General features: G+C 39.0%; 1 protein-coding gene across 2 annotated transcripts in view; it reads right to left on the minus strand.

The window, feature by feature from the left end:
- prdm5 (PR domain containing 5) overlaps positions 1–27,838 on the minus strand; it is a 295,484-nt gene that overhangs the window by 175,747 nt on the left and 91,899 nt on the right. For both annotated transcript variants that reach the window (XM_028802172.2, XM_028802169.2), the window contains one exon: positions 18,547–18,626. In XM_028802172.2, the coding sequence (XP_028658005.1) occupies positions 18,547–18,626 (80 nt within the window). The remainder of the gene's footprint in view (positions 1–18,546; positions 18,627–27,838) is intronic.

The following is a 27,838-nucleotide window of genomic DNA, read 5'->3' on the forward strand; positions in this document are numbered from 1 at the left end:
AGTGTTATCCAAGCATAAACATACAGTATTATAAAGTAATCAAGCTATACTAGTTTTGAAAATAAACAAAACAGGTAGATAGTATGTAAAATGGTCAGATGGTATTAAACAGCAACAAAGTGAAGACCACTGTAAAGGAATATATATTAATAAAAAATTCCAAATTTAAAATATTCAGTCCAAGCAACATACCAATATTGTTTTACTCCAGGCAATGTCACTTTTTTCCCATGTGACTTGCACTCAACCATCAATTTGGAAATGTTTTGAAATAGTTTTTTTCACTTTCTTTTCAGTTTTGCTTTTGCTAAACCATTTCACGTAACCAGAGGCAGAATATTTTAGAATGACCTTCTGCACTGTTTTCAGTTTAGTCAAAAACATATGTAAGGAACCATGTTGATACCGACTAGTGTGTGTGGCCTTCAGTCCACCAAATTTTTTACTCTCTCTACAGGTGTTCATTTGTTGTTGGATTCAGAACTAATCAATCTCTCTTTTCCAAACCTGCAGGACCTTACACAAATCTGCACCCACCACTTTCAAGATCTGTTATTTTCTTTTTGTCCCTTGAAGACGTGTATGTTCTGGTTTAATGTTCCTAATAATTTCACTTAGTTCAGGAAGAAAGTTATATTTTATACAGCAGGGGACACCAACTTGTGCTGCCCATGATAGGGGTACAAACTAAATTTATGAACAAAACCCAGCCTATGTTGTTCCCATGTATAAATGGGGAGTCTGTGCAAAATTTGGTAAAAACAGCATAAAAGGTATGGACCTATATAATGAACAAAGCCAAGTAGAGGTACCCAGTGCTTAATAGGGTGGGGGCACCAACTAAATTTTGGAACAAAGCACAACCTACTATCTTCTGTAGAAATTGGGAATTTTTGCAAACTTTGGTGGAGACAGGTTGAATGTTGTGAATTTGCATATTGGACAAAAACACTTTCGGCTTAATATATTACACACATATGTATATGCACATACTTGCACATACTGTACACTGCATGCATATACAGACACAAATACATTCCAATTTAGGGCTGCAGGGGGTTGTGACGGTGCAGGTCGACTCCTTGCTCCCTCTTTCATAATGGGAGCCTCTTGAACCCGACACCATCGAAAACGTAACCGGATGAGCTGAGCTGATGAGGACAAAACACACCGAAGCAAGGGGATGATGAAAAGTGCAAGTGCCTTCCTTCAAACGTGACACTTTTTACGGGCAACCTTGAGCTCTGCCAACCGAACCGCTGCCAATCCAGGCTCCACCTGGCGTGGGCGATCTGTACTTCCAAAGCTGCCAATGGCTTCACCCAGCAAAAGTACCCCTGAGCATGATAGTCACTCCTGCTCCCAAAATGCTCAACAGGAGCAACTCACAGACTCCTCCTGAGCGATGACCATTCGCTCCTCCTTGGGGCTCTATTCCCGTCCACCTGCTTCCACTCTGTTCACCAGATTGTTTCCTCTCTCATACTCCTGCCTGCTTCATCTCCCATCTTTTAACCTCTGATCTTTTCTTAAATCTTTTCTTAAATTCCTCTTCTTTGATCTTGTGCTCCCCTTTATAGGCTGGGGAGCTGTTGCAGGTGCGATTGCCTGATTACCGCCCTGGGCTGATAATAAGGCATTCAGACTGCCCAAACGTGCCAGCAAGGCAACACACAGACAGCTGACTGCCTCACACCAACTCGGAGACGGGTTGTCTTCCCAGCAGATCACTAACACCTACCTGCTCTACTCCTTGGCATTAGCACATTCAATATTAATTTATTAAAACAGCCACTCTTTTTGAGATTTGGACCCACTATACCACAGGTGCCACATCCTATCCAAGCGGCGTTATGTAGGAAACAACCCTGGACAGGGTTTCTGGTCTCCAAACTGGGAATTGAGTTCTCCCTACTTATCCAAACTACTCTCAGTCTACTGATGTTAAGCGGCCTCTTCACATAATACCACTCTACCACTCCTATTCCAGTTCTACCACTCCTATTCTGGAGATCCATAGGTTTTTCTAGTGCAACTGTCCACTATGCTTCTAAAACTTTATGAATGTATTCTTAGTTATCTTTTAATCTTGTACTTATCTTGTCCAGCAGTAACATGTATTGTATAGTACATGTCTCAATTTTAATTACTTTATCCAAACATGTAGAATGAAAAAATAATAAATAATACAATGCATATTGTAACTATAATTTTAAAATTTAAAAGGAACTCAAAACATCATATACTTCTCTTGAAAAGATTTGGCTTAGTATTGTCCAAGTTGCCCAGGAAGGGAGAGCTATTAGTTATTTGGCAATGAAGAACTCAAACCATACAAGAAAGTGCTGTAAAGTTCACTCTCCAAGAAATATTTTTTTTAAGATTTTTATACATTTGATGACCAGCAGCAAACATGAAGTTTTTTTTTTATTCTGACAGAATAAAGAGAAATGATTAATTAAATGGTCACAGTATTAAATATGAAATGAGTGCAAACCCACATTTTGGTCCAACGTATCCACAAAAAAATTAAAATAGTATGTATAATACTTGTTACCAATAGTTATTTAAATAGATCATGGATTGTCATGAGTGGGAACCATCTAGACTAAGCACATCCAATTATCTTTCAAAGCTCTCACCCGGCAGAGAAAATGAATTACATTACTGAACTAAATAAAAAAACAGCATTTTATCATGTTCATTTGCGTGGAATCAGCAAAGTCAGAACTAATCAATTAAAACACTTAATACAGAATCTTACCAAGTTAAAGAAGAAAACTCTCACCTCTGGATGAGGCTTTCCTGCATCTTTGAAACATTCAAGGATGTAGAGTCTGAATGGACCCTGTTCAAGACCTCATCAATGAAGTTAGCTGCAAGGAGCTGGGATGAAAATATGTTGGTACAACTAATGGTAGCACCCTTAGGAGATGCTGATAGACATCTGTGGAAATGGATGTTGTCCAGCTGAAGAAAAAGGCCTTCCATGCAATAATTGCAAGAAGGCTTCCAGGTTCCACTGAGATATACTAGCATGTCAAGAAATGGCAGGTGTTGCAGAGGCTGAAGTGAAGGCCAGTGTGTGGCTGAAGACTGGGGAGACCATGGAGAAAAACCTTAAGATGGCTCTTATGAGGTTCTAAGTACCTTGTAAGTCATTCAGTAGTGGGTTGTGGACTGGGGTTCGAGGATGCAGGATGATAGTGTGCAGGATGCTGCCTGGGCTGCTCTCAGAAAGACTTAAGAAATGTTGACATCAGCTTAGGAATATTCTCAAGAGGTGAAAAGAGCACTTCTGAGGAAAGCCTAAATCCAGAGGAGGCAGTGTTAGAAGGCCTGGTTGTGCTGTGCTACTGTATTGTGAACTGAATTTAGAAGCAGAATGTTATGGATCATTAACTAGACAACCAGACACTGGGAGTACAAAACTAAAATTGTTCAAAGTTTCAATCCATTGTGGAAGTGGTACCACTAGAAGGACTCGATTTCCCATCAGCCACAAAGGGAATGCCCTCGTTGGATGTCTGAAACGGGTGCATGGGCTGCTGGGGACAAGAAGGGCCAGCAGGAAACCTGAAAGGAGGCCAGCGAATCAGCAAGTGGAAGTCACCGTTTCTGTGTATCCCGTCCTACATAACCACTGTGAAGTACCCTGGATCGTTTCTCCCAAGGATGAATGGTCTATCTCGTGCCTGCCTGTTGTGTGAAAAGTGGTGGATTAGTCATTGTGCGTCTTCACAGGGAGCGCTCTCACAAATTTCACCCCTCACCACTCAGGACTACCAGTAGGACTGTTTAAATAATTTATTACGGAAGCTGTTCCCGGGATCGTTATCATCATCTTTACTCCATAACATTTCATCAGTTTCTGCAGCATTGGGCCTGTGATAAGGACATTGTTGAGAGTTCTAATTTTTGGGGTTTATTGTTGTATGTTATACTTATATCGCCAAAAGGGAAGGGGAGGGGGAGGGTTGTCTGAATTTCATTGTTTATATTTGATTTTACCCTTAATATATTTCACTCACTTGTTCGATTCATGTCTCTGTCTGTCAGGCCAAGGCTGGGTGCATTCCTGGAATCCTCACCAAAAAATAAATAAATAAATCACTCTCCTATCAAGATGTGAATTTGAGCGGCACCGGACTGCTACAGATTTTGGCAAGCCGGGTAGAAGTCAAGTTTCTTTACGCATTCCCTTCTAGTTCCACGCACATTTCTCACATATACAGAAGTCATGTTTGTCGAAGGCGCAATGTACAGCAAAGAGCTTGAACTAAGTGTGCTGCTGATTGATATGCATCCGACCACGTCATGTAATGGTCAGAGCCCCTCTCAAAGAACAGTTGAGCCTGCTGGAACACCCTGTGTGTCTCCAGTCTGGAGCAGCCAGAGACCAGCGAAGGATGGGTTTTGCAAGACCTGACGCTGCGCCTAGAGCAGTTAGAGGTGCGAGTTGACAACATAGCACGCAGCTTTATCAATCGAGATGCGACTGTCCATGACCACATCAATGTCATAGCCGCCCAAGTATCTGGCGAGGTAGCTATGAGGCTACAGCGTCTTGAACAGTTCTTGTCGGTTGTGGTGCCACGAATGGAGTTCCCTAAGCTGGCCCCTCAGTGTGCACCCACAAGCATCATTGACTTTGTAGAGGAGCTCAACTTGTTTGTGGAGCTGCATCTTCTGAGTGGGGCTAAGCTGCAGGGATTTCTGAACACAGCACTCAACGGTCTGGCGCACATTTGGTGGTTTGCAAAGCCGTACAAATGTAACAGCTGGGCGGAGTTTCACACTGCCTTTCTAGATGCCTTCCTCTCAGATAAATATCAGGTGCTGTTGGGAGAGAAGCTCCGGACCTAAGTATATGCAAAAGTCATCACAGAGTTTCAGGGACTTTATCTTTGAATTCCGTGCGTTGTGTCTGAAGTGGCATTCTGACATGCGTGAGGAAGAGATATTGTAACGTATCCTCTATGCATGTGATGCCTTGGGTGGCAGCTACTCTGAGGGGGGTTGTGAAGTCGGTGGATAAGCTGGGGTCCCGAGTGGAAAAAGGACTGGGCAGCCATTGTGGTTGGTGGGTCTCATAAGGGTCCCAACGCCTCAGGAAGTTCCCATCCCAAACCACAAGGGAAAGCCCCAGTGGAACCCCGTGCTGATCTCACCTTGGTGCATGCCACCTTGAACCTCTTAGTGGTGCCTGCACAAGTGCGAGAGGTCACAGGGGAGGCAGTCGTAGATACAGGCAGCACTTATACCCTTATGAAATACAGCTTATCGGAAAAGCTTAAAGTGCCTCATGAGCAGTTAAGGGAAAGTGCGAAATTAAAATTGTTTCTCGTGGTTAGAAGGGTTCACGGGGCAAAGGACAAGGTTCCTCTGCGGCCCTGCTTGCATGAGACACACTGGAAGATGACCACCTGTCAATGCCCCTACTACTTGGAATGGAGTCATTATTATAGTAAGATGAAAAAATTTCTGTTTTAGTTATGTGTTCCAACATTTCTTGCCTCACATTTCCTGTCATCCTACATTTACCCAGATCGTTGTAGACATGGAACACACATGAAATATACGTATTCCAAATAACAATACAATTTCAAACACCTCATTGCCTGATAGAGAGACTTCAGCTGCCTCGGTGGGGGGGATGAGTGAGCAGGCTGCCTGCTGCCAGTGCCAATCGACACATTTGCAAGACAAAGACGCTGATGAGGTGGTGAAAAGGAATTTAAGGTGGCCAGGGATTCTAGTGTTATACACTGGATTGTTTCTCGCAAAGATGAATGGACTATCTTGTGCCTGCCTATCGTGTGAATAGTGGTGGATTAGTCGTCGTGCATCTTTGCAGGGAGCTTTCCCACAAATCTCACCCCTCGCCTCTCAGGACTACTGGTAGGACTATGTAATTCATTTATTATGGAAGCTGTTCCCAGGATTATATTCATCACCTTTACTCAATAAAATTTCATTAGTTTCTGAAGCATTGGACCTGTGGTAAGGACATTATTGAGAGTTCTTATTGTTGGGGTGGATTGTTGTCTGTTGTATTTGTATCACCAAAGGGGAAGGGGAGGGTTCTCTGATTTTTGTTGTTTATATTTGATTTTACACTTCATATATTTAACTAATTTGTTCAATTCGTGTCTCTGTCTGTGAGTGTGTGCAGGTAGGGCCAAGACTGGGTGCGTTCTGCTTCAGCCTCACTACAAACCAAGAGTGACGGAGCTACCTGCAACCACACGCTCATTCAGGAAGTGGTCCCCTGAGGCAGAGCAGGCTCTGAGGGACTGCTTTGGAACTACGGACTGGGATATCCTGCAGGGATCACATAGTGAGAACATTGAGGAGGTTGTTGACTGCACTACTGACTACATCAAGTTCTGTATGGACATTGTAGTTCCAGTAAGAACAGTACGCTGCTATGCTACTAACAAGCCATGGATTACAAGTGACATCAAGGGCCTTTTGAACCAGAAGAAAAGGGCTTTTAAAGGCGGTGATGAGCATGAGTTCAAGCGCGTGCAGAGGGAACTCAGAGTCCAGCTCAGGGCAGCGAAGGAGCAGTACAGGAGAAAGCTGGAGCAGAAGTTGCAGAATAACAGCATGAAGGAAGTGTGGGATGGGATGAAGATCATCACTGGCTGCAGCTCGAAGCGGGGTGCCACCATCGAGAGAGACGTGAAGAGAGCAAACTAAATGAACAACTTCTTTAAAAGGTTTGACCACCCTAACCCACTCTCACCTCGGAGTACTACACTCTCCACCTATCCTTCTGCTGATACCAGCATAGGAGAGACATCCCCACCCACAATTACAGCAGCGCAGGTGAGCAAAGAGCTGAGGACACTTCGTGCCAGCAAAGCAGCGGGTCCAGATGGAGTATTGCCACGACTGCTGAAGGTCTGTGTGCTGGAGCTGGGGAGTCCTCTACAGTGCATCTTCAACATTAGACTGGAACAGGGGAGAGTCCCGAGGCTTTGGAAAACATCTTGTATCACCCCAGTCCCAAAGGTATCACGTTCTAGTGAGCTGAACGACTTCCGGCCTGTCGCTCTGACGTCACATGTGATGAAGACCATGGAGTGGCTGCTACTTCTCCACCTGAGGCCACAGGTACACCACGCCCTCGACCCTCTGCAGTTCACATACCAGGAGAAGGTGGGAGTGGAGGATGCCATCATCTATATGCTACACCGATCACTCTCCCACTTGGACAGAGGCAGTGGTGCTATAACAATTATGTTTCTAGACTTCTCTAGTGCCTTCAACACCATCCAACCTCTCCTCCTTAGGGACAAGTTGACAGAGATGGGAGTAGATTCATACCTAGTGGCATGGATCGTCGACTATCTTACAAACAGACCTCAGTATGTGCGTCTCAGGTATTGCAGGTCCGACATTGTGGTCAGCAACACAGGAGCGCCGCAGGGGACTGTACTTTCTCCGGTCCTGTTCAGCCTATATACATCGGACTTCCAATACAACTCGGAGTCCTGACACGTGCAAAAATTCGCTGATGACACTGCTATCGTGGGCTGCATCAGGAGTGGACAGGAGAAGGAGTATAGGATCCTCATCAAGGACTTTGTTAAATGGTGCAACTCAAACCACCTACACCTGAACACCACCAAAACCAAGGAGCAGGTGGTGGATTTTAGGAGGCCCAGACCCCTCCTGGACCCCGTGATCATCAGAGGTGACTGTGTGCAGAGGGTACAGACCTACAAATACCTGGGAGTGCAGCTGGATGATAAATTGGACTGGACTGCCAATACTGATTCTCTGTGCAAGAGAGGACAGAGCCAGCTATACTTCCTTAGAAGATTGATGTCCTTCAACATCTGCAATAAGATGCTGCAGATGTTCTATCAGATGGTTGTGGCGAGCGCCCTCTTCTATGCAGTGGTGTGCTGGGGATGCAGCATAAAGAAGAAGGACGCCTCACGCCTGGACAAACTGGTGAGGAAGGCAGGCTCTATTGTAGGTATGGAGCTGGACAGTTTGACATCCGTGGCAGAGCGACGGGTGCTAAGCAGGCTCCTATCAATTATGGACAACCCACTGCATCCACTAAACAGTGTCATCTCCAGACAAAGGAGCAGCTTCAGCGACAGACTGCTGTCACTGTCCTGCTCCACTGACAGACTGAGGAGATCGTTCCTTCCCCAAACTATGCGACTCTTCAATTCCACCCAGGGGGGGGGGTAAACGTTAACATTATTCAAAGTTATTGTCTGTTTTTACCTACATTTTTATTACTCTTTAATTTAATATTGTTTTTTTTTTGTATCAGTATGCTGCTGCTGGAGTATGTGAATTTCCCCTTGAGATTAATAATGTATCTATCTATCTATCTATCTATCTATCTATCTATCTATCTATCTATCTATCTATCTATCTATCTATCTATCTATCTATCTATCTATGCTTCCTAGAATTACCACCAAAAAAATAAATCACCATCCTATTGATGGTGTGAATTTGAGCAGCATTGGACCACAATCTTGGAAAAACAGCTTAAGAGCTGTGCTGGGATTTACAGCGGAAATTTTATGATGTGGCACATTGTGCCTCCTGGAACTGGCAGATTTGTAGTAGTGGTAGTGATTCCTATTTTAAAAAATGTAGATTATAAGATGTGTTACAGTTACTGAGGGATCACAATCCTTAGACTCTCTTCCAAATGCACTGTTCCACCAGATGACAAAGTGTATTTTTGTAATATTTCTTTTGTTGTCTCATATAGCACTAATGAAGTAGAAATGCCATACTGATTGTATTTCGGATCAAACATTGTCCTTTTCCATGTGTACAGAATCGAATTCCAGATGTATCCCGTTTTAGATTCACAAAGCTTGTAAAACTTTATGCCAAATCTTGCTCTTTTTGTATGCGATGTACTGTATCCATGACAATACGGACAGACTGAAATCAAATCTATGTTTTTATTCTAAAATAGTAAGAATAAGAGCAGCTCACTTCTCAAAACAGACTCATCCAGAGTTGAACCCGTGAAGTTTTGATTACCAGTCAACAGTTGATACCATTGCGCCACTGAAGCAGTCGTAGCAAATGCGTGTCAATGTCACACCCTAACGTGGGTTCTTTTTCTGCAGTTATATTCTTGAATAGAAGCGCACTTGTTCTGTTATATTTGTACCTTTTGTGAAAGTGTTTATTTGATATTTGGAAGATAGATAGATAGATAGATAGATAGATAGATAGATAGATAGATAGATAGATAGATAGATAGATAGATAGATAGATAGATAGATAGATAGATAGATAGATAGATAGATAGATAGATAGATAGATAGATAGATAGATAGATAGATAGATAGATAGATAGATAGATAGATACTTTATTAATCCCAAGGGGAAATTCAATTTAGGCTTCACACATTAAACACTTCATGTCTACATTTTGTCAATTATTACTAAAACATGAAAAACGTTTCTGTTTTCACGATGTGTTTACTGTACATAGATTGTTGTAGACACGGAACACACATGAAATGCATGTGTTCCAAATAGCGATATAGGATTTATAAAAGATGTCATTTTGCTTGACTTCTCACTCCATACAACTCTAGGCAACTGACACGCAGGTAAACAGACCTGAGCTGAGAAAACTGTGCGGCGGTGGGGGATGTGATAGCAGGCTGCTTGCTAGTTATCACACACAGGACAAAAGATGCTGATGGAGAGGTGCGAAGCGATTTGAGGTGGGACGGATCTACGAGTTTTTTCGTATGCTCTGGTAATTCTAGTGTTAAATGGGAAAACTGCTTAGGTGTATGGTTATTTGTCCGACGCTGTTTAGCATAACGATTCATCTTGACAACAATTCTGTCGATTACATTATCATTACAGGAATAATTTCAGGGAAGTTAGTGGATCTTGTCTTTCAAGATCCTATTTTTATTCCTAGCTGCCCCACAAAATCAAAATGAGGTGGTGCTGGTTTATTTGAAGCAGGGTCAACAGACAAGGCAAGGGTCACTTTTGGATACATCAGAATCACTTTCTGGTTCATTAAGTTTTAGTTTCACCACCTGAGGACAGATTCACTTCGATGAGAAGCTCCTCAACATCACTGCTTGTATCACTAGCAAGAGCATGCAACACCTGGGCTGCTGGGTTTTGGGGGTTACTGATTACATTTACAGGTGCGAGGAGAAAACACAATGACACCTTTGCCCATTTGATGCTCAGACATAACGCTTACACAAGACCCGCCTATAACATTGCCCAAGTAATGCTCGGGACTTATGCAGACAGCACTTTCACAGCACGAGTGGTTCTAGGTTCTAATGCTTAGATGCATCTGTACAGTTGTCCGAGTTACACTCAGGACTAATGCTTTGACTAATGCTAAAGAGGCTACGAACTAAGGGTTGCATCCTTGTTTGTAGATGTTGTTGTTGTTGTTGTTGCTTTCTTGGCACTTTCAGATTATAATCCCATATGAACAGTCTGCAGCTGAGTGTGATTTAGTTGGGATGACAATCAGTGTCTTCAAATCTGAGATTAAGTAATATGGGAGGACCTCAGAGAAGAGCCACTGCTTCTCCAGAACGAGGGGATCCAGTTGAGGTGGTTTGGGCATGTAATTTGGATGCCCCTTGGGTACCTCTCAAGGAAAGATAAACAAGGCATGGTTCACTTGGAAAAAATTCAGGAGCAGACTTAGGATAGTTGGAAGGTTATTTTTCTATCCTGGAAGTTTGTATCTGGATATCAGGAAAGTTAAGGGGTGAGTTGCTGTGAATAAGGAGGTGTGGTCGGCCCAGCTTAGTAAAATGCTACTGAAACCTTATGAGGAAAAATGGTAGGAAAATAAGGTGAGAACGATATGTTGTAAGCAAACTGAATGAGAAGTTTTGGTAAAGGTGCAGGGCACTTTAAGTTCAAACACTATCTACTGACGAAGGATTAATAAATTTTTCCTAGAAACACATCCTTCATGTGTGGGAGTGTGTATATATATATATCTTTATCTTTTTTAAGGTAAAGAGAATAAAAAATGGCAATACTTAACTACTGCTTGACAACTCTGTAACCTATAATCAGGAAAAACTATTTTTATCTCTGCTCTGCAATAGCTATAAGCTGAGATTTGTTTAAATTAACTCTTAACTGACAAAAAATGTAACAGATTAAAAAAAAACCAGAGAGACTGAGAATCAGTTTGAACGAAATATTACAGAGCAAATACGGAGACACCATAGGAAGCAAAATACTCACATACCTCGACAAACAGAGACAGGAAGTTGCTTTTACATAAGGAAGCAATGAAAATAATTAACCCAACTATACATGTTCATGGTCCAGACAGGCATTACCTACAGAAGGATAATTTGTGAAAGGGATCTGAGATGGGATTTAACCAGATGTGGGTAGAGTACCCAAAAATTGTACTCAAGTAAGAGTAGCGTTACTTCAAAATAATATTACTCAAGTAGAAGTAAAAAGTAGTCATCCAAAAAATTACTCAAGTAAGAGTAAAAAGTACTTGGTGAAAAGACTACTCAAGTACTGAGTAACTGTTTGATCATAATAAATTATTTATTTTTTAGAAATGTTGTAATGTGACAGACAAAAATATAAAATAATGTGCAAATTCTGCTATTTCCAAATAATAAAATAAAAAATGAGTTAAAACAAATAACATCTTTTCAAAATAAAGATGCACAAATAACACAAAGTTCCCAATCTCAGTTTTTCACAACAAAGTTTTTGAAGCCAATACCTACAGTATTGGCTTGTATGTTTGAACAGTGCAAACTACTTACAGTGACAAGATATACTGTACACCAGGGGTGCCCAATACATTGATCGCGATCGACCGGTAGACCAGAAAGGTAGTGCAAGTAGATAGCGTTGCATTCAAAAAAATTTTTTTTTAAATGTTAGTCTATCATATATCCTCCCTATGGCATTTGCCACTTGATTGACATACAGGGTGGCCAGTCTGAGATTTATTTTCCCTAACACACTGGTCATCCCGCACGCACGATCAAACGTGCGAGCTACTGCAAAACTCCAGCTATGTAAGTGATCTAGTTAGCCTTCCAATTTATATCGACTAAAGAAGGGATTTAAAAAAAATGTGTTGGTTATGGGCTGGATGTGGAATTGGACGAGGATTTTTTTCTCTCACAATGTCACAATCGAAGCACGTTTGTCTGATCTGTCAATCTATCATTGATATTCCAAAGAAGGAAAATGTGGAAAGGTACTTTCGAACTGTTCATAAAAACTACGAAACTGATATCCTTCCGAAAAGCGATCCGAATAAGAGAAAGGAGAGGGAACTAAAATCGCAGTTAATCGGACAGCTGTCATTTTTCACTCGGCTGAATTCAAAAGCAAAGGCAGACACACCGAAGCATTGTTCCAGGTGAGTCACTCAATCATTAAGCATAAGAAGTCCTTCCAAGATGGAGAGATGATAAAAGAGGCCTTCATTGAGGCAGATGGCTAGGGAGAAATTCCTGCTGAGATTTCAAGACCCCTGGCCGGAGAAAAAGGAGTTTCTTCTTGTCATTAAACATGCAGAATACAAGCAGCTTAATAATGATCAATGGCCGCTAGACTTGGCATTTTTTTCCCGATCTGGCCAACATGTTGAATGAGCTTAATTTACAGCTGCATGGAAAAGAGAAAACCATGGTCAATATGACTAGCTCAGTTAATGCTTTCAAACGAAAAATGCAACATCTGTCCTCAAAGCTGCAGCGCCTTGATTTGGGGAGCATCCAAAACCTTGTGTCACAGCTGGAGACGCAATGGAATGGAGCAGATTGAAAATTGTCTGTCAGACTTTGACAGACAGTTTCAAGACTCAGCTTTACTTGATCCAATTGCTACATTTAAGTGCTATCCATTTAGGGAAGATGTTGAGGGTGATTCACCCGCATCAAACAACATGTTTCACCTAAAACTTCTCAACAGTGGAGGATGAGATTTTGACACTACATGATGACATTCAGCTGAAGTATGGGGCTCATGGACAGTTTTGGAACTTACTCACAGAGGAAAAGTATCCAAACATGAGGAAATGTGCTACCTCCTTGACTGCATTATTCGGCTCTACTTATTTATGTGAGTCAGGCTTTTCCCACATGAAGATTACTAAATCCAAATACTGTAGTGACCATAAATGTATTGAATTGTTATTGTGCCATAAGGGTTATTCAGTTATGCAAGATACGACAACATATATTTTATGTGTAAAGTATACTCAGTGTATACATATATATATATATATATATATATATATATATATATATATATATATATATATATATATATATATATATATAGCATTTTTAATGTAGGTAGATCATTTCAACCTGGTCATTTTAAAAGTAGCTCGCAAGCTGAAAACAGTGTGGGCACCCCTGCCGTACACTGACAGTATAATACTGCATATTCACTTACCCTCCAAATAGCACAGCTGATAGAAAATAACATTAGAACAAGGCAACTTGTGCACGGACATGAAGTCTCACTTCACTTCACCTTGACTGTCTGTGTCTGTGCATGTTTGGTTAAAACGTGCTTGTTCTTCACTCAGTGAAGTGATAGTTAAGCTTCAGCAGAAGTTGGCTCTCATTTTTCATGTTCAGTATTCTTTCTTTCCCTGTCCGCTGTCTGTGAGGAATTTGTGCTGCTAGGACGTGACAGTTTGTGTGTGGTCATATGACTGCATGGCTACTTCTGATTTGTGAAACGGAGCCATGCGATTATTGTTTCTACGTCTGATTGGTGAAACGGGAGTCTTGTGATTATTGTTGCTATGTCTGATTAGTGAAACAGTCATACAGTAGATCCACTGGCGGATTCTCTCTGGCAAAAATACAGCGTACTGTATCTAATGGAAAAAAAAGTAAGGTTTCAAGTGTTGCCCAATGTAGCGGAGTAAGAGTAGCGTTTCTTCTTCACAAATGTACTCAAGTAAAAGTAAAAAGTATGGTGCAGTAAAACTACTCTTAGAAATACAATTTTTTTAAAAATTTACTCAAATAAATGTAATGGAGTAAATGTAACTTGTTACCACCCACCTCTGGATTTAACTTACTAAAAGCATACATGTTCTTAATGTTTGGAAGAAGTATAATGGCTGGTGTCTAGATAGGGTGACCACTGTGATACCATCATTATTGAAAATATAATCTTTATATATAATGCGCTACCGTGGCTGTTCGTTTGTCTATCCAGGATTTTAAATCACCTGGAGCTCACAAACCATTTGACCTATTGACCTGAAATTTGGTACACATATACTACTATCTGCTTTTGGGGTGATGATTGACCTCCAAGGTTATTTCTCTTTTTATTTTTATTTTATTGTAGAATCAACTCTCAGCAGCAGCCAGCAAGGTGGCCGTGTAGCACATGGCGTATGGGCGCCGTTCTCATCCCTACCACCTTTGCCGTCACTTCCCCTACCACTTCATATCTTAAATCATTCTTGAGGCAGATTGAAGACTTAAGTGCTAGCTTAAGTGAAAAATTAAAGAAAACATACTAAGTAATTGCAACAAAAGCACTGACTTAATCAGTTTTAACGCGAAAAGATGCTGACAGAAGAAGAGAAGAAGTGGGCCGCTAGATTGGAGAAAAGAAGTGCTGCTCAGAAAGCAGCAAACGCATCAACCTCTGTGCAAACGAATGCTAAACGTAGAGAGAGAGTATGAAAACTATGAATGCTCATGCCAAGTGTATTTTAATAATACTTTAACAGTTACTGCTTGTCTAACTGTACTCTCAAAAGTAGACTGAAGTGAAAAGGCAGTTACAGTATAACGTTTGAAACATTTGAAAAAGCTGGTCCATGTTCACTAACAAAATGATGTTAACTGCATTGTATTTTTAACTGAATGTGATGTTGTCCACTTGACAGATCAAAGAACAATGGATATACACACATTTTTACCCCAGTGACAAAAGGCATGTTTAGAAGTTTTTGGATCTCATTCAAACACATCAAAAGTGTGCAATAACACTGCAAATTTGGAATACTTTTTTCATGAAAAATGTTAAACTGCATTTCAAGTTTTTCTGATTTGAATGTATTTATTAAGGCAGCAAGTGAACAGACTCCTTTATTATGTAAAACACCTATCACTGTAGCAGTACTGATACTATATTGGTGATGTTCAGAGATTTTACGGCATGTCAAAATGGGGATCTATATTTCCCGAAAGTGTCTGTTGGCAAGTTTTATTTTGTTAGAAAAATTTTTTTGAGATGACACTAATGACACTTGTATTTTCAAAGAAATATTCACCAATCCCTAACAAGCCAAATGAGTAATGTATTATCATAAACAGGCCAGTATGGCAGTTAAACTGTAACTGTAAAACTGCACACCTGTAAAACTAACAGGATGCATAAACAAGGAATAACTTCTCATTTTGTGACTGATGTCCTTGGCATTTATTCCAAATAATAGACAAACAAAAAAATATTTTTATAAAGAGACAAACAATTATGAACTACCCTCCTTTTCATATTATTTCTTTTTAAGCAACAATAAATCATCTTGAGGGCAAATATGACAACATATCTAAATTCTTTCCACCATTTAGAACCTGTAGTACAGGATCAATCACTTATGGTGACTGGCCATTTTGTGGTTTATGTGCAAAGCATAGTTACAAAGTTCATTTCAACTGTGGCTTTGGCTTGCCGCCACTTCCCTGTGTACTGCTGAAAACATATGAGCTAGTTCAGTCAAGGCTTTCTTTAGCACTTACATGTAAAACGAGACTTCTCCTGGATACAGCTGTGATATAATATGGCACTGTTTGCAGATTTGGGTCCTTTTATCTGTAACATGCATCTTTTTGTACTTCTATTGAATTTTTCCATGTCTTACCTGCACACCTAGCATCTTTAGGAGACATTAAAAAATAACTATTTATAATGTAATGGTATGTGAATACTTTTTTGAACCTATGATGAAGGTATCATATAATGATAAAAGTGATGTTTCACCTTTTATTTAAAGCTGATGACAATGATGAATTGAACGGTATATGTTTGGTCAAATAAACATAATAATGCGTTTTTTTTTCAAAATTTTATACTGTGGCATAATCAGTTTTACTTAACATAACCAGTGTGCAATGAACATTCATCCATTCATTATCCATCCATCCATCCATTTTCCAACCCGCTGAATCCGAACACAGGGTCACGGGGGGTCTGCTGGAGCCAATCCCAGCTAACACAGGGGGCAAGGCAGGAAACAAACCCCAGACAGGGCGCCAGCCCACCGCAGGGCACACACACATACACCCACCCACACACCAAGCACACACTAGGGACAATTTAGGATCACCAATGCACCTAACCTGCAAGTCTTTGGACTGCGGGAGGAAACTGGAGCACCCGGAGGAAACTCACGCAGACACGGGGAGAACATGCAAACTCCATGCAGGGAGGACCCAGGAAGCAAACCCAGGTCTCCTAACTGCGAGGCAGCAGCGCTACCACTGCACTACCGTGCCACCCGCAATGAACATAAGAATAATAAAAATTGATGACTGATTTGTCCAGTTAGTGTATAGAATCCTTTGTGCAGAAAAACCAAGCTGTAGGTATCTAGAGATTTCTATACATGGCATTTTTTGACCAAAGTGGAGATTAATATGAAGTTACTTTACAATTCATTTTGAATGTTTTACTGTGTTTTATGCAATACATGGTAGATGCTTGCTGAAGCCAGACATAAAATCTTAACAACTGGACTGAAAATAGGATACTTTGCACAAAAACTAAACAAGGACTGAATATGAAACATTAGGAGGTCAATGGATTCAAGTAAAACTATATTAACTATTGATAACTTATCAATTCAGCTTTTCAAATGAACTAAATCATAACCATATTTTTCTCAGTTTTCTAAAATGTAGTAAGTTATCTGGATAAATGAGATACAGTAAGTATTTATCTGCAGACTCACAGAAAAAGTAAGCCTGTAAGTGGTGGCCCCATTAGATAAATGAATGAATATATTTTTAAACACACTGCTGTTCAAAACCATTGAGAGAAAAAAAAATACCATTGCTTGAACTAATTAAAAAAAATCCCTGATATTTTACTGTAAACATGAAAAAAACTACACAGTACAGTGGAACCTCGGGTCACAAATGTCTCTGAACACGTACAAATCAGGTTACAACCAAAAAGTTTACCAAACTTTTGCATCTGTTCACGACCACACACTAGGGTGACGAACAAGCCAGTTTCCCTTCCGGTTCATATGCGCCGATGATTTCGGCACGTGTTCAGTCACTCCCTGTGCATTCGCTGTGAACTGTTTGTGCTCTATTTCGTTTCCCTTCCGGTTCGTACGCGCCAGTGATTATGCATGTGTTCAGTCTGTCCCTGTACCTGTACAGTACATTGTTCTTGGTCAGATGTGCATCGCGCAGTGGGACTTTACCTCAAAACTGTAATCTCCTCTCCATTCAGGTCCTCCTCACTTTCTTCACGCCAGAACTCGACTCATGCAAGGTTAGTTTTCTTGGTTGTTTATGGTTAGTTTTTGTATAAATTACGAATTTTTCAAATGTTCATTTTTTTCCGTGTGCTTAAAACTCATTAAAAAAAATTGTTTACAGTGATCAGTTCGTAAGGCTATTAGCTTGAACTCCTGCAATGTTACTTTCTTGGTTGTTTATGGTTGGTTTTTAATAAAGTTTGGATTTGTTCAAATGTTCCTTTTTTTTCCCTGTGCTTAAAACTCATTGAAAAAAGTGTTTACAGCGAGTGGTGCATAAGGCTATTAAGGTGAACTCTTGCAATGTTAGTTTTCTCTGTTCAAGGTTTTCTCAGTGTTATTCGATGTTTTTACATTTAGTTTTTACTATTACACTGTGCACTCTATGGTATAATTAACTATTTTTGCGCTTAAAAGTCTTTAAAAAAAATATATTTACATTCAGCTCGTACGGTCCAGAATGGATTAATTGTATTTACATACAATCCTATGGGGGGGAAATTGCTTCGGGTCACGACCAAATCGGGTTGCAACCAGAGTTTTAGAACGAATTACAGTCGTGACCCGAGGTTCCACTGTATTAAACACTTCGGTAATTACAACAAGTTCAGATTTAGTAGAAAATGTCCCCTTAATTTTATCCTTGAAGTTGCCTTACCATGTGCAACAATATTTCTGAGATAAAAGCAACATTCTTACAATAAAAGTGAAATAAATTGTTATGAGGAAGTTTATTGTTTAAAGTAGCATCAAATATATTACTAAGTGACTTTTTTGTTTCTCTTTAAATATAACTATTTTAAAACTCCTCCTCCCAGGGCACACTATACTATACAGTAGTGAACTGCATTTTCTGATTAAAAGATAATCTATTTAGCAGAAAGAGAACATTATGCTTCCTTTGCTTAACAAACAAAAAAAACCCCACATATGTAGTTTTTTTTCTGGCCAGTATGTTTTTCTCCTGACCTTCTAACCTGTATGTAAATTAAATACAAAGTCAGCCTTCTTCTACTGACCTTTCGATGCTCCTGCAGGTTCATAGCTGAAGAGCATTTCTTATTACAAACAGTGCACATCAGTTTCTTGCGAGGGTTTCCTGCAAAAGAAATAAAATACCAAAATTTCTGGACTAGGAAGAGCACAAGTGACCCTTATGTCTCCCAGTGAAAATGTGGCTGTTTCATAGGTCACTTGACACATACAACCATTCATATGCTATCACAATTCACTACTGCTTGACAAATATAGGAAGAAATTGGTATGACTGAAAACCAAAAGCACATTTCATATGTAAGACGTACAATGCAGAGAGACAATAAAATTCTAGAAGACACAAAGATCCAAAATAAAACATTTATGGAGGTATGAGTCAAGCAGGAAAAAATGCACAATGATATTTATAGCTATGCTGTCCTGAGATATGTGCTCCTGATAGATTTACTCAGAGCATATTGGTCTACGGGGAGAAGAAAGACAAAGAACAACATATCACTGACTCCCCAGAATGTTCTAACTGAATCAAAGCCCAGGAAGGTTCAATAAGAGGCTTTGGATAAATCAAGCCTTGCAGGAGATAAGTGGGGGACTGACAGAGGACTCTGGAAGATTATCAGAAAGTGTGAACACAACTTCATTAACAATGCAGGAATACTCATGGCTAGTTTTAGTAACTGTTATTTTGTAAGGCATTTCCCACAATCCATAACAGTGGGAAAGTGATTCTTCTGGGAGTAGAACTGTGGATCATTCATTGTTAAATAAATGTGCCTATTATGTGGCTTAACTCTCATTTGGTATGTGTGTCTTGGTCTTTCCATCTTGGTAGTTTTTACAATATCATTCATGATGTGGAAAAGTGGCAACAATTGCATGCAGCTTGGAACAATATTCTACCTAATTTGTTTTCCTTCCCCATATTCTTTGGTCATTATTATCTTTTTAGTGAAGCCTCATTGTTAGTATCGGAGAATTACAAAATGTCATTATTATTGTCAATCTATGGCAAAGGGTCCATACAATCATGATGGCAATCAATCTCAGACATGCTTACTGCTTCTCGCGGAGACTGGGAGTAGGATGCTATGTAACTATATAATAATAATAATAATAATAATAATGCAATTTATTTATAGGGCACTTTACATTAGCAGTAAATCTCAAAGTGCAACATAAAAAGTTTAAACAAAGGCAAAGCAAGATAAAAACAGAGATAAAACAACAATAATTATAGCATTATTGTTAATAAGCATTCCTAAATATAAAAGTCTTTAGCTGTTTTTTAAAAGAGCCCACAATCTGCTGTGTTCTAAAGCTCTCTGGTAGGGCATTCCAGAGCCATGGAGCAGCGGCTGCAAAGGCTCGGCCACCCATTGTCTGAAGTTTGGTCACAGGGGGGCGAAGGCAGTAGGTATTTGCAAAACGGAGGTTTCTTGCAGTGGATTGTAGCATAAGGAGTTCCTTAAGATATTGTGGAGCATTTCCATGGATACACTGGTGAGTAAACAAACAGAGTTTGTATTCGATACAGAGATGGATAGGGAGCCAATGAAGTGAACGTGTTCATATTTCCGCACCCTCATCAGGATTCTTGCAGCATTATTTTGAATTTGTTGTAGCTTTTGAAGTCTCTTGTTGGATATCCCGATAAGGAGTGCATTACAATAGTCCAGTCTGGATGAGACAAAGGCATGAACCGGCTTTTCAGCATCACAGAGGGAGAGGTAGGGACGGAGTTTGGCTATGTTTTGGAGATGAAGGAATGCAATTTTACAATGGTGATGGACATGTGTATCAAATGACAGATGGGAGTCTAACTTGACACCCAGATTTGTAACAGAAGGGGACAGGGTAATAGTACGGTCAGAACAGGAAATACAATTTACAGAGGAATGAAGCTGATGGGGGGTGCCAATTAAAAGAGCTTCAGTTTTGGTGCTGTTCAGCTTGAGGAAGTTCTTGGACATACAGGCCTCAATCTCATCCAAGCAAGAGGAAAGAGTTGATGGAGGTGTAAGAGAAGTCGAATCCAGTCTCATATAGAGCTGCGTATCATCAGCATAGCAATGGAATGAAACACCATGCTTGCAGATGATGTGACCCAGGGGTAGCATATAGATATTAAAGAGGGTCGGCTTAAGGACTGATCCTTGTGGGACCCCACAGGTGACAGTGTGGGTATGAGATTTAGCATCCCCAAGGCCACATACTCAGCCCTATCTGTAAGGTAGGACTCAAACCACTCCAAAGCAATGCCAGAAAGTCCAATTGTATAGTGAAGATGATGAAGGAGAATATTATGATCTACCATTATCAAATGCACCTGTGAGGTCCAGGAGGTTAAGGAGTGATGGAAAGTCCTGGTCAGCAGCCATCAGGAGGTCATTGGTGACTCTAACCAGAGCTGTCTCTGTTCTGTGAGAAGTTCGGAAACCAGATTTAAATTTTTCAAACAGATTGAATTTTTTGAGGTGATCCTGAAGCTGAACCAAAACAACCTTTATACCTCATATCTATATATCTCATGTCCTACTTCTTATCTTAGGAGTAATTCTGAGATTCTTGACAAATACAGCCCCAGATAATTTATAATTATAAACAAATTATGGATATGTACATTTACATATTAGAGAATGACAAGGAGGACACCAATAGTTAATTCGCCTATGTAATCTAACCCTCAGCTCCTTAAGTCTTGACAACAGGTCTTCATTTTATTTTCCACCATTTCCAACTCATTTTAGTAAATGTAAGCTCTGGTTAGGGCGGCACGGTGGCGCAGTGGGTAGCGCTGCTGCCTCGCAGTTGGGTGATCTGGGGACCTGGGTTCGCTTCCCGGGTCCTCTCTGCGTGGAGTTTGCATGTTCTTCCCGTATCTGCGTGGGTTTCCTCCGGGCACTCCGGTTTCCTCCCACAGTCCAAAGACATGCAGGTTAGGTGGACTGGCGATTCTAAATTGGCCCTAGTGTGTACTTGGTGAGTGGGTGTGTTTGTGTGTGTCCTGCGGTGGGTTGGCACCCTGCCCAGGATTGGTTCCTGCCTTGTGCCCTGTGTTGGCTGGGATTGGCTCCAGCAGACCCCCATGACCCTGTGTTCGGATTCAGCGGGTTGGAAAATGGATGGATGGATGGAAGCTCTGGTTACTGGCATGAGTTCCTGCACTTTAACTGATGCTGCAAACAACTTCAAATTAAAATAAGCAGATGCAAGAATGCTATATTGAACTCCTCCTAGCCCACTTCCTCACAGATGTCTAAAGTTAATCTATTTTATGACTTTGTTTTCAAATATGATAAGGTAATTTTAATAGTGAATTGTCATAAACAGTTGTGGAAAATATGTTTGTTTGCAATGATTATATATAGCAAATGATGTCTAGTAAGTCTAACAGGCTTAAAGATTTTTTCATATTTTCGCATCCTTAATCTTTATATTTTAAAAGAACTTGTTTTATTTTTTCTGAAATGGCAAAAATCTGTAACTGACAGAGTATTTTGCAAGATTGGAGCTTTGTCAAAATGCAAACAGTATAAAGTCCTTTATTTCTTAAAGTATTTAGAGCAATACTTGTGCAAAAGCAGTTCATTCAAATAAAGCTTCAAATGTTAATTGAGTTAATAAAGAAAAGCAACTAGTTTTTGTAGGTATGATATTGCAACTCTTAAGCTTAAAATTAACATTACAGAAATACAATTGTACTTTACACAGTACAATAAAATATAATATATACACCTTCTAGTTTATATATAAAAGTGACACAGAAAAAATACAGGAGGATACGGAATGAACTAGGTCTAGTTTGGCTTGTTTTCTTATACTGTATATTGCTAAATATAACAAGAAATTAGGTTTCCTGTGCACTTTAGATGTGTGGTACAAACACATTAAAGACTGATGGACTTGAAGAATTTAAACTCTGCAAACCTTATTGTAAATATTTTTTTGTAAAAATAAAGAAATTATCTAACCTGAAATATAGCCATGTGTTGTACATTGAATAATTTGGCATTTCTGGCATGTACTGTATGCATGTCAAATGTAAAAAAAAAACATTTTATTAAAAATTTCTGTACTGTGTATATGACATAAATACTTGCTAAACAATTACTTTACAAAAACAATTACTTTACAAAAAGAAATCTGTAACATAGATATGACATTTTACTTCTAATTGCTCCTTATAATGTATTACAGTGATTAAGACTGTTGAGATTAAAGGTAAATCCCGGCAGTCTATGTTCAGTGCAAACAGCTATTAATCTGGACACCCATTAAATGAACAATATATGGCAGTTCACAGGTCAATTAGCAGATGTACTTCCTTTCACTTTCACAGTTAAAATAAAAAATTGCACAACATACATTTAAGAGACCACGTTTCAATAATATTCAAATTAATTTTACTAAGCTGTACAACTTACCTGACTACACAAACTTCTGGAACATACAATTTTTTTTATTGTATTTTTTAAGTTTATGACAAACCACAGATTAGAAGATATGTTATACTACTTACTGCTGATATAAAAGCAACAGCACAAAATTATTGTATATAAATTAAAAACTGGTACTTTTCAGAAAAATAGAGATAAAGACTAGAAACAACAGTGATTATTACTTTAATATAGATTGTTTACTAATGCAAGAAAGTAAGAATTCAAGAATGACAGATTAAATATAATCTCCTTTCCTTTAAAGCCTAAAAATTCAAATACAGTATTTAAAATGTCTTCCAGTAAAACAGCATTTTCACTAGACTCCAAAATGGAAGTTCTCCTTTGGGGCCGTCAGTGCATTCAAATATGCTAAAATGTGTGATAAAATCCTACAGTTAAAAGAAAAGAAATGAAAGAATTTTATAAAAATAAATAAATAAAGTACTCATATGTCAAAAGGCTCCTGTTTGATTTTCCAAGGCTAGTCTTAATAACATTATCTAGTTAAAGTGTATCTCATCCAGGTTTACAAGCTGGATACAATTAGAAACCTACTGTTAAGGAAATGCAATATCTGTGTGGGTCTTCAGAATGAGTGGTAACAGCCATACTGTTTAGGAATCCAGAGAGAGCAATTGCCATTTTCCAGGAATGTTTTCAATCGTAAACAATCCAGAAAACTACTTCTGAGCGGACTAGAATGAAGTAATTTAGATAACTTATCACTTTAGGCATGGAACACAGCAATGGGGTTTAATGAGATTCATATGTTTCCATGAAAGGCATTTCTACCTGTCCTAGACTATTTGACTAGCTCTCCCAGTACACTTAAAATTAAAATCTCAGTCCTGTTTTAAAAAAAAAAAAAGGGATAATGCAACCCAAAGTTTACTTATCCCTGCAGTATGTACCTACAATAATGTGTAGAGCTGTTTTCTTTTATATTTCATATGTTTGATTATTCATGTGTATTCAGTTTTTGTCAGAAGATGCACAACCAAATTTACAATAGCAGATACACACTGTACACTAATTGGAAGCTTACAGTGTGATAATGAAAGAGAATTTTGCAAAACAATAAAGTAAACCATAAAAAAGGGAATATTTTGCTGTTACATTCTATACATTCAAACTGAACATTCAATACGTCCTCTTGCCTACGGTAGGTAACCTTTCCCTTCATTTCATCTTCAGCAATAAAAATTAAAATGCCAGGGGCTCAACTTAACCCAATTAACATATGTTTAGATGGTACACAGAATTTGATTTTTACATCCACAGTTGACCATTTGTTGAACATTTGGCACTTAGTGCGCATGAAGAACTCTACCAAACATTAAAGAACTATAGAGTCAGGAAGCAATAGAATGGAATGATGAGACAAATGTTCTGGGAAATGATAATATAGTGGGCTAAGAAAAAGTCGGCTCAAGTATCTGGCAAAAACAAGAAAATCAGCAGATGTTCTAGACAAAAGAAACACAAAAACGGAAGGGAAACAAAATAATTAGCATGAGGGAAAACGAGAATTGAGATAATCCTAGAATAAGAAAATCTGCCTCAAATGCAGAATTTGAGCCACAACACATTTTATTTACAGTGCAGTCTGGGAAAGTTTGCCTATTCTAACACAGTATTTAAACTAAAAAACTAGGTTTCTGTCTCAATTTTTTACTCTCCACTGCCTTAGAAGTCCCTGTGAACACCAGAGGTCAGATTTAGAAAACTTATAAATGTGCATTATGCAACTTTCTATGCAAATGTCAGAAAACTTGACAAGAAAACAGGCGTATATTTACTGCAACTCTGACCCATAGGTACGCAACATTTCAGAGAAAGAGGTAAACAATGACAGCCTTGACAAAATAGGAAAATGTGGCAAAACAAGCTAAATAATGACTTTAAGAAGGCCAATGCTAGGTATTGCACTGAAGCACTTAATTGAGTTTTCCTCTGCTTATATCAGATTCTTGTTATCACTTCTTAGGATCCAAAAACCAATGCAGTCCTTTGTTGGAAAAAATTGCATTCAGTAAAAACAAAGGTGTAATGCATTAAACAGTGTGCAGAAAGCTATAAATTGCATGCCCCATAGCCTATTCATAGCCTAATGGTTTGACATAACAGGGCATAATTGATGCTGCTTGAAGAGTATGCAAATGGTCATAAAAAAAAGGAATGAGTTTTCGAGACCAGCAGGCAATTTTTTTTGCCCATGAGGATTACTGGCATACGAGTTGATATAGGCACCCAAGACATTCTCTTGGAACTACAGTATGTGCTGAATTGGGTGCAGGATAAGAAAGAGACTGCCCAAAATCAGGCAACACACGTTCAAATTTTCTGGCAACAGGCACCTAGTAGAGGAAACTGGTTGATAGGTCAGGAATATCACAGTCAAGCCTGTTGTGCTAAAAGCCACAAACTGACTGACAAGGCACTACATTCAGTTTCTATGTGGAGTGGGTGCACAGATCAACATAATTTCCTAATGTAATCAGGGCAACTGACTGCATTCATATTGCAATAAGGACACCTAGGGAGAATGAGAAGGGAGCTGCTTTTGTGAACTGAAAGCAGTTATATTCCATTAAAGCACAAGTCATCTGTAATGCCAAAATAAGACTGACAAGCATCAGGGCTACTGTGGCATAATGCTGCATGATATGGCATTTCCATTTATGGGTGCCATTCACCTAAATTACAGAGCTTAGACTGCTTTTTCCTCCTCCTGTAGCACTCATTATCTGCCGGCAATGAGTGATGCACTTCTTCACATGAGATCGGGACTATACTTGTGTGACTGGTAGAGTTCACAGTACTCACTACTGAATTAACAAATTGCAACTTAATATATTTGCCATTATTTGTGACATCTGCACATCAGTCACCATATAAAGGTTCTTTGCCTCTACTTTGGAGATGAGAACTTCAACCTCAAATTATTGAAAGTTTAGCATTTTGCCTCTCTTCTCTTGTTGCCACTGTCTCACCTTACAGGGGTTCATTATATTATGAGGTTGATTAGCATGGTCCACATGTGGTTGTTTCAGGGTGGCAAACAGAGAGAGTTAGAGATGAATTATAAAGGGTAAATTGCATACAAATGTGCATATGCCAGGTTTTTATAAAACAGATATTTTTTTGGCATACACACGTTCTTGTTTTTTGTCGTATGTAAATTTTCATGTTCAAGTCCACACAGTGTTTTATAAACAAGACCCCTGGAAACTGTTGCTAAGCATAGAATAGCCAAGTGTGTCCAACTCTGACTACAGCACCACCATCCTCTCCAGGACAAGAATATGAACATCTGTAGAGTGAACCACAGAAAAAAATCAACATTTATGAAGGTTAAAAGTAAAGCAACCAATTCTAGGCAAAACAAAAAAACACTGATGTTGAACTCGAAGACATTGTAAAAACTTGTTTCATTTCCAGACATTAAAATTGAAGCAAACTGTTCATACCAGAAAATTATAGAATGCTCTCTACTAAATATTCATTATTTACAGTTAGCTAATCTGCTTAATGACAGGATATTAAGTGTGAAATGAGAATTCTACTTGCTTAGGGCATCAAGGTTTAGACATAAAAATATTATTTTAGTTGTGACTTCATTTTTTTTATTTTCCAAAAATTATTGCCCTGGATCCAACGGGGGCCTTGTAGCTTCTTACACTGGCAACATTCAGATATACACTAATCATTATATACACTTTTACCATACATTTACAGTAATAATACATGTGTAATATTATACAGTTGAAGTCCCTTAATAATTCTTTGTATACTTAGGCACAGAGCAAAAGGGAAAAATGGCATGTGTTCTTGTATGTGAAATGACTGAATACCGGATTATCAGCACCTTCTGTCCTGTGTACATGCTGATTATAACCTTTAATCTTGAAGACCTGAGGTTGAGCCCACTTTATGTATGTAAAGCTCATCTGGTACAAAGCATTTTAAAATGCACACAAGTGGATGTATATCATAACTATGTACCCGTTCTCAAGGCTTTTAAGAACAGATCTCACTTAGGCTCTCAGAACACCTTAGAGGAGCAGCAAGTACTGTAAATGTTTAATTTATTTTTAGGCAATAAAACATTTTAGCATATTTTCTAGTATCTGCAGTAGATTCCTTGAATAAAAACGAAAGACTTCTGCATACAATGGGCAAACAACTACATATAACAAGAAAAATCACCTGGTTTAAAAAGTAACCGCTATAAATACAAATTCAGGAGGAAAATGCATTATATATTTGTCAACTGAAAAAGACCTATCAATCAGTTAATTTCAGACACTGATGGTTATATTATGTACCTCTTCTTCTACCTGCTAGAAGCCAGTGAAATGTGAGAATAAACAAATAATAAGTACATGATATGATACCATTAAAAAACAGGACTCGCTAGACCACAAACTCTTAACTTTGATGGGAGCTGAAGTTCAGCCATTCACTTCAATGTTCAGAGAGGAATGCAGGTGTTGAGGTGAAGCTGAATTTCTCCATTTTAAAATGAAAGAGCAGGCTAGTAAATTTTTAAATATTAAACAATATGCTCCACTTCACAGCACAATTTAATGTGGCGAATTAGTATATGCCATGATTGTGAAGAAATAACTTTAACTTGAAAAATATCAAATTTACTCCTTAATTTTATGGATCCTGTTTGAATAACACAGGGCCCAGTGCAGAAATCAATTCTTGATTGAGCACTTACAAAACATTCCCTTTTTCAAATAAAATATTTTATTTTCAAAAATAAGAACAGACACTCCCCTGCGTACAAAGTTTTCAGTTGAAAACTTTCATACATACGAACAAAGTGGTCCTCAAATCCAAAATTAGCACATAAGGATAACTCACA

This window comes from Erpetoichthys calabaricus, chromosome 5, assembly GCF_900747795.2.
Source record: "Erpetoichthys calabaricus chromosome 5, fErpCal1.3, whole genome shotgun sequence".
NCBI lineage: Eukaryota > Metazoa > Chordata > Cladistia > Polypteriformes > Polypteridae > Erpetoichthys > Erpetoichthys calabaricus.